At 43.4% G+C, this 17,144-nt stretch overlaps 1 protein-coding gene across 7 annotated transcripts in view; it reads right to left on the bottom strand.

Moving 5' to 3' along the window:
- The window catches only part of col7a1 (collagen type VII alpha 1 chain), a 240,098-nt gene that overhangs the window by 100,076 nt on the left and 122,878 nt on the right, over positions 1 to 17,144 (bottom strand). For all 7 annotated transcript variants that reach the window (XM_033037000.1, XM_033036999.1, XM_033036996.1 and 4 more), the window contains 14 exons: positions 16,993 to 17,052; positions 14,971 to 15,006; positions 14,804 to 14,884; positions 13,136 to 13,171; positions 13,003 to 13,047; positions 12,411 to 12,482; positions 12,256 to 12,300; positions 10,998 to 11,042; positions 9,417 to 9,458; positions 7,310 to 7,390; positions 6,210 to 6,245; positions 4,673 to 4,708; positions 1,029 to 1,109; positions 212 to 247 (listed from right to left, as the gene is read on the bottom strand). In XM_033037000.1, coding sequence (XP_032892891.1) covers positions 212 to 247; positions 1,029 to 1,109; positions 4,673 to 4,708; positions 6,210 to 6,245; positions 7,310 to 7,390; positions 9,417 to 9,458; positions 10,998 to 11,042; positions 12,256 to 12,300; positions 12,411 to 12,482; positions 13,003 to 13,047; positions 13,136 to 13,171; positions 14,804 to 14,884; positions 14,971 to 15,006; positions 16,993 to 17,052 — 732 coding nt within the window. The remainder of the gene's footprint in view (positions 1 to 211; positions 248 to 1,028; positions 1,110 to 4,672; positions 4,709 to 6,209; positions 6,246 to 7,309; positions 7,391 to 9,416; positions 9,459 to 10,997; positions 11,043 to 12,255; positions 12,301 to 12,410; positions 12,483 to 13,002; positions 13,048 to 13,135; positions 13,172 to 14,803; positions 14,885 to 14,970; positions 15,007 to 16,992; positions 17,053 to 17,144) is intronic.

Below are 17,144 nucleotides of genomic sequence, written 5' to 3' on the forward strand. Positions count from 1 at the left end.
GGTTTTAGGGAGGGAATTCCAGAACATAGGGTGCAGGTAGGAGAACGATAACCAACACCGATCATGGTGGTCGAAGGAGATAAGAGGTACGGGAAGTTTGGAGTTGCTATAAGGTTACAAGGCGAGTGGACGTTCCAGAGACAAGGATTCGCAACAGCGGTCAGCAGGACCATAGGTTGGAGCAAACGTCTTCATTTATTTTGTTACTCACATCTCTGCCAGGTTCTCCTTGTTTCCCTGGGTCACCCTGAAGAGGAAGTGAAATAGATATATGAGTACAAACCAAGTCACAGGACCATGTAACTTAAATGCTCATCTATAGTAAATTCATCTCCGATTTTCATTAACTAAGAATCTAAGTGATAAGACAATAAAGAAAAGCTAGGTCGCAGCACCAGGAACGCGGGTTCAATCCTGACCTCAGCTGCAGCCTGACCTCAGGCGTTGGCACATTCTCTCTGTGATCGCGTGCGTTTTCTCCGGGTGCTCCGGTTTGCTCCCACATCTCAAAGACGTGCGGGGTTCGTAGGTTAATTGGCCCTCTGTAAATTGCTCCCAGTGCTCAACAAGTGGATGGGAAAGTTGGATAACAATGAACCAGTGTGAACGGGTGATCGATGGTCAGGATGGACTTGGTCTGCAGAGGGTCTGTTCCCATGCTCTGTCTGTAAAACTAAACGTCCCACCATTCATTGCCAATATAAGATCAAGGTTGAGCCATGGTCTCATTAAATGAGGTTGAATTGCTCATATTTTTAGTGATGCAATATTAGAAACTAAATGGTGATCAAGGAAGTGGACTTCTAGCATCCGGATGCAATGCCTCCCAATTGCAGGAGTTCCGGCCTTGGAGAAAAAGGACTGCAACTATGTGGGATCTTCCTTGGGATGCTCAGCTCTTTAAACATGGTTTTATATTTTGTCTTCCCTTCTGATTAATTACATGTCACAGAATCTGTAACTCCATCCCACTGAATCCTTCGTCCAGTCATGCATCATGCCATATAGAAACCAAAATAAATACTCACCCTTAGCCCAGAAGATCCTGGGAGACCATTCTTCCCGTCAATTCCATTCCTGCCATCCTGTCCAGGTGGTCCTCTATCTCCCTATGTTGCAAGAGCAGAGGCAAAGGATAAACTTGTGCCATTGTGGTTATATTGTTTTTGTAAGCAAACAAAGTAGACTAAAAAATGCAATAAGAAAAAAAACAGGAATTAAGCCAGATTTGGATGGAAATTACTTTGGAATGTTTGGAATTCCACATGAGTCAATTGGAGAACAGCAGACCAACAATGTTCTCAGAGCCTTCCAGCTGCAACAGACAAGCTGAGATAGGCAGGAAATGTCAAACAGCAAGAGACCAAGGGCATTGTGAAAGGCGGTGGACAATTGTAATTCCCCCGCCCAAAGGGCTGTGGATGATCAGACAAAGAGTAGATTCAAGGCAGAGACCGATAGACATCTGCCTATGAAGAGAATCAGAGAGTGTGGGGATCAGTACCTAAGCCACAATCTAACTGGTACAGTAGACTCTGATGCAGGCTAGTGCACCTGGACCTAATACTACCAACAGATCCAGAGATGCAAACTAGTGGTAGAAATCTTTGGTTTATAAACTCCTCCTCACCCTCACCCCCTAGTCATTCTTTATTGAAAGGCTACAAGAGGGGAGAGAGAGAGAGAGAGACAGACCCAGAACATAGGCTCGGTCAACATTCCAAAACCTGAAATTGTTAAGTTTTTCATTAAGTGGCTAATCATGTCAAGGGGTATGGAACCAAGGAGAATTGATTTAACATTAGTCACAATAAAAGAGAATGTTGAAGGCTTGAGAGGCTTGGTGGTTTCTCTTAGTTCTCACATTAATAACTTCAGCTGAAAGGAAGTGTAGTGGATACAGTTGGATCTTCACAAGAATAGGAAAGGAACATATAGATAGGGGAAGACTATTAAACTCCTCAAGACAATTCCATGACTGATGTATCTCCATATACATTGGCTTTCTTAAACAATGTAGCTTAGAGGCATATAGACAACAAATATCTATACCTAATGTAGAAGTGGGTCTACCTTCCTGCTGATGTAAGGTTGTTTGTTATCCATAGCAGCACAGTTGACAAGACACTTACCCATTTCAGGGCAACAGGAGTAGTGGGTAAGGGGCAGAGGAAGATCATCCATCCCTCTGTAGTTTGTGGAGGCACCTCATGCACTTCATCCCACTGGAAATCTGGATCAGAGATGGACACAGAATCCGGTGGAATGAAGGACATGAGAGTGTACCTTCCTAGTGGTGCCGCCACAATATCCCGCGGGATTGCATTGCCACTGACTGGATTCCTTCCTTTTTGATCAGGTAGTCGATACCCGCGTAAGGACATGGTTCAAGTGCTGGATGACAGATCCATCAGCTTTTCTCAGGTGATGAAGATGCAGAGTAGAGAAACAAAAGGCCACAGGTTGGTGATATCCCACTGGATGGAACAACTCCACATTTCTCCAACATGATGTGACATGTAAGAGCAGCACAGTGGTACAGCGGTAGAGTTGCTGCCTTACAGTGCCAGAGATCCGGGTTCAATCCTGACTATGGGTACTGTCTGTAATTTGTACGTTCTCCCTGTGACCGCGTGCGTTTTCTCCGTGGGCTCTGGTTTTATCCCACATTCCAAAATACGTGTAGGTTTGCAGGTTAATTGACCTCTGTAAATTGTCCCTTGTGTGTAGGATGGCACTAAGGTATGGGGATCGCTGGTTGGCGCAGACTCTGTTGACCGAAGGGTTTATTACCACACTGAATCTCTAAAACTAAAATGATTCATCTGTATTGTTGTGAGCTCAGAAGAATGAGAAATTATATTATTGAAGCAAGATCCTAAGGAAGGTTGACATGTCAGGGGCGTTAAATGTTTTGCACTTAATGGAATGGAGGTCAGAGTTCAATGAGATCATGAAACCATATAGAGTTACCAACTGGTAAAGAATTCCCTGGATAAAGCTCTTTATATGCTCTTGGATGCCATCAAGAAGAAAATCACTCAAACCAAGTTCTGTTATACCATCAATGATAAAATGATGCAAGAATTATATTTTGAAAGCATATTGAGGGTGAAGCAGAGGATTGAGTGAAATTCCAGAGTCTGCGAGCAATGGGAGCAGGAGATAGTAAAAAGTAGCAATATTTTTCATCACGAGAATTTTTTTACTCGTGAAGTTTTTTCAACACTGTAAAAAATGTCCACGAGTAAAGAAATACTTGTGATGAAAAAAATGGTTACTTTTTACTCGTAGGAGCTTGTAGAAACTTGTGAACATACCCATGGAAGGTCATAGGAATTCGTAGAATACCACGAGTTTGATTTTCTTTTTTAACTCGCGAGAGCTCTTGGGTAAACTCGCATCGTGGGACAGGGGCTTCAGAAAGTGAGGAAACTGGTCTTTATTACTACAACCAGAATGGACAAAGAATAGTTTTGAAGAAGGGTCCCAACCCAAAACATCACCCATCTATGTTCTCCAGGGTTGCTGCCTGACCCGTTGAGTCATTCCAACATTTTGTGTCTTTACAAAAAAGTTCAGCCCAAGGTAAACAGACAGTCAGGAAAATTTAAGGCAAAGAGAGATTAGGAGGGCAGATGTGAGGGAATCTCTACTTTGTGATTATTTCCCCTGCTTGCATTCTTACCAATAATACCAGAAAGCTGTTGGAAAAAAACATCACCAGATAATCACAACTAGGTTTAAACTTAATCTACATGGAGAAATTATGAAAGGAAATGTAACTAAAATTATGGCTAAATCCTCAGAAAAGGGATCCAATGGTCTCAAACTTAGAAAAGTGAATATGTTGATTTTTCACTTTTCAGAATAATTTGTCCATTTTGTTTTCCTGCTTATAAAATGATTAATCTTTTGTCACCAATCACCGAGAGTGGAATATCTCCCCACACTACAGACAAGGAACACCAAAACAACGTGATGAAAGCCTTGCGCTGAGTAAGACTTTGCTGTCTGAATACAACATCTAAATAGATTCCTATCCCATTATTACATCAGCTTCACACTTTCACTTCCCACACCTAACTTCCTGACTGGCTCTAACTGATTGACATTGTCAGATAGAAGCATTAAAGAAAAAACAGGAGTATGTATAGGCCATTTGGCCGTTTGGCTCTGCTATTCAATACCATCATGACATCTCAATCCCATGTTCCCCTGCTCCCCATACCCCTTAATATATTTTTTTATCTAGAAATTATGTATCTCTTTCTTAAATATATTCTGCAGCTTCACCTCTTTCAACCCACCATGGTGGCAAATTCTATGGGTTCATCACACACAGAGTGAAGAAAGTGTTCCTCATCCCTGTCCAAAGTCTCTTGCCTAATAACCTGAGACCATGACCTCTTATTCAATTCCCAGCTCCAACAGATCCGTCAGGATTTTTCCATTTTTAATTAGATTGTATCCGTATTCTTTCAAGCTCAAGTGAATAAAGGCGCAGTTAACCTAATCTCCCCGCATAGAGTTGTTCCACCATTCCCAGACTGGGTCTTGTGAACCTTCAATGCTATCTCTCTATGGCTCTTTGAATCTGACAACCATCAATTGGGGTTGGATATGCCATGGTTTTAGTTTCAATGTTACTATAACTTAGAAGGAACATCACCTTTTCTCCTGGGAATCCTCTTTGACCTTGATCTCCCTACAGGAATCAAAACACAAAAGACTTAAGTTTAAACATCAAAGTTGAACTTTAAATATATTCAGCTCCTGATGGAATTGTGTCCCCCTATAGGTCTGAGCAGTCGTTTCTATTTCTCCTCTTCCAAACATTTTTTTCTGCTTATTAACAGCTGGAATGCACTGCCGGAAAGTAGCAAGGGCAGATTTAATTGTAGTTTTCTAAAGGGAACAGGATAAATATTTGATAGGAAAGAATTTGCGAGGAAAAGACACAATGTGCTGGAATAACATAGTGGGTCAGGCAGAGTCTCTGGAGAGATGGAAAGATGATGTTTTGGATCAGGTCTGAAACAGGGTCCCGACCCGAAACATCACCTATCCATGTTCTTCAGAGATGCTGCCTGACCCGCTTAGTTACTCCAGAACTTTGTGGGGTTTTTTTTGTTGTAAAAGAGCATCTGCAATTCCTTGTTTCTACAATAATTTACAGGCGTCAGAGGTTATGGGGAAAAGGCAGGAGAATGGAGTTGGGACGGAGAGATAGATCAACCATGATTGAATGGTGGAGTAGACTTGATGGGCCGAATGGCCTAATTCTACTCCTATCACTTATGATCTTATGACTCTGGGTGAAGGGTGGGGGTACGAGACTAGCTGGATTGCTGTCACACACTTCATGGGCTGAATGGCCTCTTTCCATGCTGTGACTGTAATTCATTCACATCAAGCGCTTCAGAAATCATCACAGTGTTTGGCTTTTGCAAATCTCCTCTCCTCACCCCTCTTTCCTCTATTTCAGCATGAATCTCATGAATCTCAAACATTCTTGAATGCAAAAATAGTAACTAAAAATTACATTTACACAATGACATTAAAATATCTCAGTCTGTTACATAGATCTGAACTGTGCTCACGGTTGCTCTGTTTGGCAGCCACGTAAAAGGATTGGTTCAGATTTTCTGCTGGTGTTGATTAGGCACTATAATGATCAGGACCCAATGTGAGTTATCATTCAAGACCATTTTGATAGAAGCAATATTCACCGCAACAGCTAAAGCAAACATAGCCTGTAGCATCAGTGGGAAAGAGCCAGCAGAAAGGGATTAGTTGTTCAAGCTGATTATCTGCAATGTGCCAACAATATTTTACGGTGAAGGGAGAGAGATTTAATAGGTACCCGAGGGTTAACTTTTTTTACACAAAGGATGGTGGGTGTATGGAATGAGATGCCGGAGAAGGTACTTGATGCAGGAACTATTGCAACGTTTTAAAAAACATTTAGATAGACACATGGATAGGATAGGTTTAGAAGGATAAGGCCAAATGCAGGTAGGTAGGACTAGTGTAGACGGGACATGTTCTGCATGGGCAAGTTGGGCAAAAGGGCCTGCTTCCATGTTCTATGACAGAGTCGCAATCCAATAGAAATTGGTCCTGATGTTGAGTTGCAACATTTTGTACAAACTCATCTGTAGCTGAGAAAGGAAAAATACAATAAAAGCACGGAGTGAGGAATTTACCTGTGGTCCTGGGAGGCCTCGTTGACCTTCTGAACCCTGTCATAATAATAAGACAATATCAGTACATAGTCACATTTGCCTGCGTCCAACAAACAACTTGATGGAGAAAGCACCCAACAATTAGCTATTCCTCCTAGACCTTCCAACATCAATTTGCCCGGTTCTGTCAATGAATGATGGTGCGCTAGAAATCCTCTCAATGGAACATCTCAATGATCATCCAGGGTCTCAATATCTGACCCTTTTGCAGAAAAAAAATTCAATATCAATCTTTTGGAGCAAGATGTCCTCCAAATGCCCAAGAATGGGGTCATGATTTTATCTCTATCCAAAATCTAACACAAAGGCAAAGGATCAATTGAACGTTCTCAATCAGTTGTACAAAATGTTGGTGAGGCAGCATCGTGGTCACCCTACTATGGTAAGAAGTTGTTAAACTGGAAATAGTGCACAGAAGATTTATAAGGATGTTGTCAGGACCTGAGGGTCTGCGCTATAAGGAGAGGTTGGGCAGGTTAGAGTTTATTCGCTGCTGCGCAGGAGGCTGAGGGGTGATCTTATAGAGATGTATAAAATCATGAAGGAGATAGACAGAGTGAATGCACAGTCTTTTCCCCAGAGTAAGGTAATCAAGAACCAAAGGACAAAAGTTTCAGGTGAGATGGGGAAAGATTTAATAGCGAACCTGAGGAGCAACTTTTTCCCCACACATAGGGTGGTGGGTATATGGAATGAGCTGCCAGAGGAGGCAATTGAGGCCGGCACTGAGACAACATTTAAAAGACAGTTGGACAGATACAAGGATAGGGGTGATTTAGAGGGATATGAGCCAAAAGTAGCTGGGTTAGACTAATGTAGATGAAGCATCTTGGTCGGCGTGGGCAAGTTGGGCCAAAGGGCCTCTTTCAGTGCCATATGACTCTATCAGGGTTGAGTTCATTGAGGGGCAATAGTGGGTTTAAGGTCCACATCATGTCTGGTGGCGAAATATGAAGAGTTGTACACTTTATTAATCATAGTTTTGCACTTGATCAATCACAGAAAGAAAAGGATTTGGATGTGTCACTGTACCATGGGAAGAGATTAACCTTTAAACTTACTCGATCACCAGCTAGGCCTGACACACCAGGTTCTCCTCGTAGTCCTCTTGACCCGGACTCACCAGGTTTACCAGCGTCTCCCTAGAAAATAAACCCACAAATAACTGATCGGACACTGAAGCTAATTTGCACACAACAAATCTTTGAAAATGTCAGTGTTATGATAACCAAGTATTGATACCAAGAGATAAATATTGGCAAGGACAGGCCCTGGCGGCAGCAGTGGACCCTCGGTGGCAATGAGCCTCGGCAGTGTTGGAGCCTCAGTGGCGATGGAGCCTTGGTGGGGACGGTGGGGCCTCATGGCCGACAGAGCCGCGTGGTGGTGGCGGTGAAGCCTCGCGGTTCAATCCGCGGTCGGCGGTCGATGAATGCACGGGGTAATGACCGTGTGGGGGGGAGAGTGAAGTACGATGGACCCAGCGTGGGGAGAACACTGTGAGGAGGAGGGAGAGGGAGAAGGGAGAATAATGGAGGACCCGGAGTGGGGGTACTTTGTAAATTTGTCAGCGCCATTCACTGTGTATTTCACTGTGCCTGGTCACATATGACAATAAAGCCAACAGATTCCATTCCATTATACTCCCTTGCACTTAAAAACAGTGTCAAAGATTCCCTTACCCACTGTGGAACTAATGGGCCTGTCCCACTATTTCGCCGACTGCCGGCACCCGTCATAGGTCGTTGCAGGTCGCCGAAAATTTTCAACATGTTGAAAATCCAGCGGCGACTGGAACAAGGTACTTTGGGCGACTACTCACGACCATACAGGCTTCATGTACCCCGCGACATGGTCGCCGGCGTGTCACCTGTATGGTCGTGAGTAGTCTCCTCAGTCGCCCAAAGAGTCGTAGCGTCTTTCTGGTCGCCGCTGCATTTTCAACATTTTGAAAATTTTCAGCAACCTGCAACGACCTACGACGGGTGCCGGCAGTCGCCGAAAACGTCACATAAGTGGGACTGGCCCATTACACAGAGCCCCGATTTAACATCTCATTGGAAATACACCACCACCAACAGGAGATTTGATAGCAATGTTCAAGACTCATTTAGACAGGCTCATGAACAGGCACAGGACAGAGAGATATAGACCATGTACAGGCAGATGCGATTAGTTATTTTGTCATTAGGGTTAGCACAAACATCGTGGGCAGAAGGCCATGTTTGGTGCTGTATTGCCTATGGTCTATGACATGGTTTCCACCTCTCCAACAGCTAGTGATATCCAGATCATATCTACCCTCTGGATTAAAATGGGTTCCATCACATATTCCTTGGAATTACTGTAGTAAATCTATTCAGATTCAGATTCAATTTTAATTGTCATTGTCAGTGTACAGTACAGAGACAACAAAATGCATTCTTCACTAACTCTAGTTTCTTCACACCCTACCTAATGCAAGCTGACCAGAATTAGACTTTATTCCATTCCACTGATGCCTTGATCTGGTTGTACAGAATTCCCAGTTTTCCGAAGAATGGTCCCAACCCTATATGTCATCTGTCTATTTCTCTGCATAGATGCTCTCTAACGTATGCTCTTTACTCAAGGTTCCACCATCTGCAGTCTCCTGTGCCTAAATTAATAAAATAATCTAATTTGCTTAACTGAACTTGGAGTTGAGTTACAGACAGGTCAGACAGAGTAAAGAATGTGAGTTTCCTTTGTTAAAGAACTTCAGAATATAGACAGATGAATAAGAATAGACACTTCAGAGGAAGCAGAGGAACAGGCCCTTCGGCCCACAATGTCCATGTTGAAAACTATGCCGCTAATCTAAACTCCTCTGCCTGCATGTGATCCATATCCCCCCATTCCCTGAATACCCATAGGCAAACCTAAAAGCCTCTTAAATGCTTTATGAACCAATTGAATTCTGAAGAAATTTAATAATCCAAAAGTTAAAATTAAATACTATATGTCAAAAGTGTTCCACAGAAGGGGTACTATAAAGTTTAGACATCTACCAACAGATGCACAGTCGCAACTGTGGGACAAACAAAGATTGTTGGAAGATTTTTCTTTGAATAATTTATTGCAGTAGCTATATATTATAATCCCAATGCTCAGGACTCGGGAAGATCCAGTAAGAACAGCCAACTTTACCTTGTCTCCTTTACTACCAGCCACTCCAGTTTCAGTATCGATCTGGACAAGAAGAAATTAACATTCAAATGTCAACAGTCAGGTTATTGGTCAGAGTCCCAACCAAGTCTAACCACACTCTAATGACAAGTAGATGACTTCAACATTTCTTGAACTCTTCTCTCTCACTTGCTTCAAAGATCGCATGACTCGGATAGTGACCAGCCGGTTCACTTATGGCTACTATGGTGATGGAAACTTAAACTACACCCTTGTTGGCATTTCAACAAAGGACTAATCATTCTCTTCTGCACAGCATGCTGGCACCAGCCACTTACATTAGGCAATCCTCAATGACTTAATTCTTTAAAAAATATATAGGATTTAGAATTCCCTTATGTGGGTTGATCTTTTGTGAATTGCATGAAGGAATGCAATTTAAAATCTGACCATTTTGTGCAGGCTACCATTTCCAAAATATGTGTCAGGGCAGTGGGGTCACTGGGCTGAGAGATCAAACAAGCTGTCACACTGAAGGAGGGTCTTGACCTGAAACATCACCCATTCCTTCTCTCCAGAGATGCTGTCTGCCCTGCTGAGTTACTCCAGCATTTTGCATCTACCTTCGATTTAAACCAGCATCTCCAGTTCTTTCTTACACAAGCTGTCACACATATGCTGACTCTGCTTGTGCATCACAGGCCTGTGAAATATATTCTATCATGGTGCCTTAATGAATGTTTGCAGCTTACCTCAACACACACACACACACACACACACCCACGCACGCACGCACGCACGCGCACCTTATTTTTTGCCCAATCCATTCCCCTTCCCATCCCTTTTCTTGTCAACATCCGCTCAGAACATGTACCTGAACCCCACCAATACAATTGTTATCTCAGCGCTGATGAGAGAATATCCTCCTGGTCACTAGTCCATAAGTTCATTAGTCGTAGGAGCAGGATAAGGCTACCACGCCATTCAATCACGGCTGATCTACAGTATCTTTCTTTCTCAACCCCATTCTCCTGCCTTCGCCCCCATTACCCCTGACACCCTTACTAATCAAGAATCTGTCAATCTCCACCTTAAGAATATCCACTGACTTGGCCTCCACCGCTGTCCGTGGCAATGATTCCACAGATTCACCACCCTCTGACTCAGGAAATTCTTCCTCATCTCCTTCCTAAAGGTACATTCTTTTATTCTGAGGCTGTGCCCTCTTGTCCTAAACTATTCCACTAGAGGTATCCTCTCCACATCCACTCTGTGTGGGTCTTTCAATATTTGGTAAGTTTCAATGAGATCCCCCTCATCCTTCTAAAATCCAGATAGTACAGGCCCAGGGCTGTCAAATATTCATCATATGTTACACTAACTCAGCATTTCACTCCTCCAGCTGAAGGAAAGTTTGGAAATCAACTCAATCTCAATCATCCATTCCACTGCGATGAACACCTTTTGATGGTTATTTAAACTGCAGAATATCTAACTGACCAACAGTTTACAAACTGAGTAGATCAGCCCAGATTAAATGCATTGGTGCATAAACAATGAATATCATTAACACGCATTTTCCATTGAAAATTATTTATTTACCAATTTTCCTGGAGGTCCCGGAAGCCCCGGATGCCCTATTGATCCCTGGATTAAGAAAAGAGATGAAATTAATACCTTTATCCAGATTTTACCCGGTATCCCTGCAGTGTAAGATGGCTCCAGTGCAGAATTCAGAGCCACAGGTATTTCAGTGTGACCAAACCAGAAGCCAGACCAGTTTGCGTGAGACTCTCTAAATGTTGAACTCCCTCTTGGTTTTGCTATTTATCAGCTGATGCCTAAATGGGATCTGGGTTTTGCTTCATGCAATGTTCACTGCTTCACTTGCCCAAAATGAGTTGAATATCCTCAGCGAGCATCCTCACTTCCGACCACATGTTAGAAGGAAGGTCATTGATGACATAGCTGAAGATGGCTGGGTCAAGGACATTGCTTTGTGAAGCTCCTGGAGATTACTGATGACCAGCAACCTCGGGGTACGAGGAGGAGGGACGTAATAGTACACAAGACGGTTTGACCCTGACTTTGGGTGCTAATGTTTTGTATGTTCTCCCCGTGATGGCATAGGTTTTCCCCAGCTATACCTACGTCCCAAAGAAAGGCCGGTTCATTGGTTACTGCAAATTACTTCTCGTATGGTAGAAAAATCAGGCTGGGGTACATTATAGAGAAATAAGTAGGGAAATGGGGCTTGATTGATTCAACATGCCAACTTTCCCATCATCTCCTTACACACGAGAGCCAATTTACAGAGGCCAATCAACCTACAATCCCGCACGTCTTTGGGATGTGGAAAGAAACCAGAACACCCAGATGCTCAATGGTACTTTATTGCCACGTGTACCTAGGTACAGTGAAATTCTTTCTTTGCATACAGTTCAGTGACGATCTTGCTATACATTAGGCACAAAAATACCAAGTATAAGAGTATACCACACTGAACCAGTACACAGAGTCATCATGCTTTAGGCATTATCTTGTACCCTTCACGTCCAATATTTAAAAAATGTTATGAGTCTTAACTTGGCCATAAAGCCCTATTGTCCTGGTAGTGACACTGGGTCGGAGTTACAGGAGTTGGCCTGATGTTCTGACCACCGACATTGACTGAATGGGCTGAATGGCCTCCAGCTTCCTCAGCAGTTTCTCTGTGGTCACACTTGTCCCAAAATCCTAATAACATCACCTATCCATTCTCTCCAGAGATGCTGCCGGTCCCGCTGAGTTACTTTGGTATAAACCAGCATCTGCAGTTCCTTGTTACTAGATTCTATCTTAATAGCCAGTGTATATCTACCTTCTCGCCTTGGTCTCCTTTCGAGCCGGCAGGGCCTCTGATCCCCTAAAGCACAACAAAAGAAACACAAAAAGTCAATGGCTTTAAAGCTCCCATGAACTAGCATTACCGTAGTGTGAACTATGACGCAAATGTATCGTCAGGACAGGACTCACATCTCTCCCAGGTTGTCCCGGCTCTCCACCGCTCCCCTTTTCTCCAAGTCTGCCATCAGATCCCGAGAAACCCTAAAAAAAGGAAAGCATTATCATACATCCACACACATTTCCACCCGTTGGAATATTTTTTTAAAGTTTCTGAAAAAGATGGCTTTACTTACAGAAGCAGTCCTGGACAATTTTTTTAACTCTTTAAAACGTGAAACGTAAACATTACTGGTATTTTTAAGGCAGCGATTGAAGGATTCTTGATCGCTACGGTGTCAATGGCTATGGGGAGAAGGCAGGAGAATGGGGCTGAGAGGGAAAGATAGATCAGCCATGATTGAATGGCGGAGCAGACACAATGGGCCACAAGAGCCTAATTCAGCTCCTGGGCAACCAAGGATAGGCAATGAATCTGGCATTGCTAGCCACATCAACATTCCATTAGTGAATGAATGTTTAAAAAAGGAAAAGCCAGGATTAGTTCAAATAAAGGAAGGAAGGATAATGCCACAATGTAGACTGCAGGAGATTGTAGGGTTTTGCTTTTGGTGGGAAAGCCACTCATTCAGTAAACAGTCAATTAGAGAATATAGAGTTTTACTCGAGGTCCTCTCTCTCCATTGCGGCCTGGCAGTCCACTCTCTCCCTGGAAAGAGAAGACAAGGCCACCGTTACTTCATGACTAAACACAGAAAATTAAACAGCTGAGAACTTTAGAGAAATGTGGTCGTTACCGGTGTTCCGTCCTCTCCTTTGTTTCCCTTTTCACCCTGGAACAAACAAATACAAGTGAGCGGTGGTACTGATCCATCCTGCAGTCTGGCTCAGCATAGAATGCCAGAAAGGACCTGGTGACATACTAAACCCATTCAGCTTGGTTCAGTTCCTGCCTACCTATCACTGTGATGAGGATGCTCTGGGCTCTGGGCCTGTATTCACAGGAGTTTAGAAGGATGAGGGGCGGGGGATCTCAGTGAAACCTACTGAATAATGATAGGCCTCGACAGAGTGTATGTGGAGAGGATATTTCTAGTAATGGGAGAGTCTAGGACCAGAGGGCACAGCTTCAAAATAAGGACGTACCTCTACAATGGAGTTGAGGAGGAATTTATTTCATTAGAGGGTGGTGAAGTTGTGGAATTTATAGCCACAGCAGAGGCCAAATCATTGGGTATTTTTACAGAGGAGATTGACGGGTTCTTGGGGGGGGGGGGGGGGGGTAAGGGCATCAAAGGTTACGCGGAGAAGGCAGGAGAATGGCGTTGAGAGGGAAAAATAGATCAGCCGCGATCATACCGCGAAGTTGAGTCGATGGGCTGAATGGCCTAATTCTGCTCCTATGTCTTATGATAACATGGAACTGACAGAGAGTGGGCAAGAAGGCCCAGTGTCCTGGCCAAATGCATCCCTCAATTCTCTGAGCCATCCGAACTAGTGGCCAAAATTCAGATAACCACATCTTGCCTTAATAACATTTTATCTGCTACATTTACTAACAGGACAATATACACAAGTCTAACAGTCCTCAACTGGAGTATTCATAGAACCAGAGCACATGTCCAGGAAGGATCATTCGAATTAAGCCCCACAAAACTATTCCCCAGGAGCTTATTGCTTTTCCGGACTCTTCAAGAACAACTAATCTATTCCAGGGAAACGTACCACCTACAAGTCTTACCTCCCAAACCCGCGAGCACCAGTATGGAGATGGACAAGGGAAAAAGGCGCAATGGAACACTGGTCCCTGCATGCAGGTCTCCACCACACCCCAAACTCAATCTCAGTTAGCCCGACACTAAAACTATATTGTTATCACCCCACAGCTATCGGACATGAGGAATATGTTGTCAACACCCAGATGTATTCTCTTTCACCAGAATGTCATCGGCTGTTCAAGAAGATGGTTCACTTCCACCTTCCGGGTGGCAATCGGGGATTGGGCAATAAATGGCAGCTTTGCCAGTGATGCCACCATCCCATCCCATCCCTCCAGATTCAGGGGCAGTTTCTTCCCAGCTATTATCATGCAACGGAGCAGTCGTATCACCAACTGGAGAGCCGTCCTGACTTCCCATCTACCTCATTGGAAACCTCCGAACTATCTTTAATTGGACTTCACTGGACTTTATTTTGCACTAAACGTTATATCCCTTTATCCTATATCCGTACACTAGGGAGGGCTGGATTGTAAACATATATAGCCTTTTCACTGACTGGATAGTGCACAAAATAGTTTTTCACTGTACCTCTGTACATGTGACAATAATAAACTAAACTAAACTAAATAAGATCTGACAACAGACACATGTTATGGGTAAGTTCATAGTCAACAGTAACCAACTATGTGTTTTGCTCCAATCTATCTGATGGATCTAAAGCAGAGAGCAGAACTATATCCTCACCTCTTTCCCCCGAGGTCCGATCAATCCAGACGGTCCTGTTTTTCCAGACTCCCCATTCGCCCCTCGTCCTCCAGGATTCCCCTGCAACACAACTCGTGTTAGCTGCCATTTAAATGCAGGGCCTTCAGAACCAGTTGAGGCTTCCACTGCCATCAGGAATCACTTACCTTTTCTCCAGGTCTGCCGGAAAGTCCAATGTTACCCTAGAGGGAGAAACAGATCATGAGATATTATCACATAAACGATGCAACACACAAAACAGTGGCCATTCAGCCCAAAGTGTCTGTGTCACTCCCTGTAGAGTAGCAGTCCCATTCCCCGTTCTTCACCTCTGATTCCCTCAGATTATTCTTTCTCAAGCCTTTCTAATTCCCGTTTGAAACTCCTAGCTCATTGTTTCTACCAGCCATGAAGGCAGTGGAATTTCTGATCCAAGTACGGTCAAGTAAAAAAAAAAATGTTTTTGTGTCCCCCTTGTTGTATCGTTTGCCCAAAACATTACATTTGCATTTCTTGGCCATTGAACTGTCTGCTAATGGGCACTACTCCTCGCATCTCATAGGGGATTGTATTTATCTATGGCAATAATCTCACTGATCTGTATGAAAAACAAGAATCACACTGTACCTTGGTACATGTGATAAAAACAAAACCGTTGAACCTTGATCAAATCTGCTCTCAATCTTTCTTGAAGTCTAAACCAGAACCGTTTCCACGGTTCGCCTGCCAATGAACCCCTCCTTTTCTGGACCCACCTGTCACTTGCCAACTCTTATCTCATTTCCCCTCACCTCTTTCTACCAACTATCTCCACTTTGGCCCAGTCCTGGAGATGAGTCCCAAACCAAAACATCATCTGTCCATTTCCCTCATCAGATGCTGGCTGACCCTCTGAGTTCTTCCAACAGTTTGGTCTTTGTCCAAAACTTAGTTCCTTCTACAATAAAGCCCTTCGTAATACTTGCCTTCCTAACTGCTTGTGCACCGCACTTTCATTAATAGACCAAGAAAGGTCTATCCTGCGCATAATGATTGCCGTGCCTGTCAGAGTTACACAGAGAAAGAGGCCCTTTGGCCCAACTTTATCCAAGCTAACCAAGATGCCCACCTAAACTAGTCTAATTTGCTCATATCCCTTTAAATCTTTCATGCACATGTCCAAATGCCTTTTAAATATGTTCGTACCTCCCTCAATTACCTTTCTGATAGCTTGTTCCTTGAACCCACCACCTTCAGGCTCCTAATAAATCTTCCCCCTCTTTAAACCTAAGCTTCTAGTTCTTGATTCATGTACTCGGCATAAAATATGCTGTGCATTGACCCTATATTCACTCGGATCTGCTGAGGATTCCCCCCCTTTGCTCTCCCATTTTTGTTGTGAAAGGATGATCAGAATTGTTTTTAAACTCCGGGAGCTGCTGTACTGTGGAACGTGCTGCCTGAAAGGACATGAGATGCAAATGGAACAGGAATTCTCACAGGGAATTGGTGATATTTTTTGACGAGGAAAGCTTAATCAGGATATCAACAAGGAGCAGAGGGAATGGATTCAGAAAGAATGGCCTCCTTACGTGCAATGTTGTAGAACATAAAACAGAGAAAACTATGGCACAGGAACAGACCCTTCATCCTGCAATGTTGAACTTGATACCAAGATAACAGACCTCAACTGCCTGCGCATGGTCCCACCATTCCCTGCATATCTTTGTGCCTATCTGAAAGCCTCTTAAATGCCACTATTGTACCTGCCTCCACCACCACCCCTGGCAGCACATCCATGACACCCACTGCCCTGTGTGTAAAGAACTTGCCCTGCGCATCTCCTTTAAACGTTATGCCTCTCACTTTAGAGCTATAAGTTTGATATTCACCCTGGGAAGAACATTCCGAACCGTCTACTTTATCTATGCCTCTCGTAATTTTATATTCAGGCACCTCGCTTTTACACCTGTTTGATTTATGCATTTTTAGAATATCACATTTGTTCATTTGATACCAAAGCTTGATTTACGCACTCATACTTTAGGAATAATGCACTCAGATTTACACCTCGCAGCCGAGTCACATATATGTTTAATTTACGTGTCTTTGAATTGCACGCTGCTTTTCAAGAATGAACCCCCGTGTAAGATGTGAGGTGCCTGTACTATCAAGTTATGGTGGTAATCCTGTGAATACTGAAGACTCACTCTATCGCCTGGATCACCGTTGGGTCCTGGTTGCCCAGGGATGCCAAACCCGGTTTCACCCTGTTTAAATGAAAAGATATATTGTGGTCATAATTAAAGGGATCATCACACAAAAGCAAAATAACCAACATTATTCAATTGTGGATTGTGGA

The sequence above is a fragment of the Amblyraja radiata genome, chromosome 18 (genome assembly GCF_010909765.2).
Source record: "Amblyraja radiata isolate CabotCenter1 chromosome 18, sAmbRad1.1.pri, whole genome shotgun sequence".
Classification (NCBI taxonomy): Eukaryota; Metazoa; Chordata; class Chondrichthyes; order Rajiformes; family Rajidae; genus Amblyraja; species Amblyraja radiata.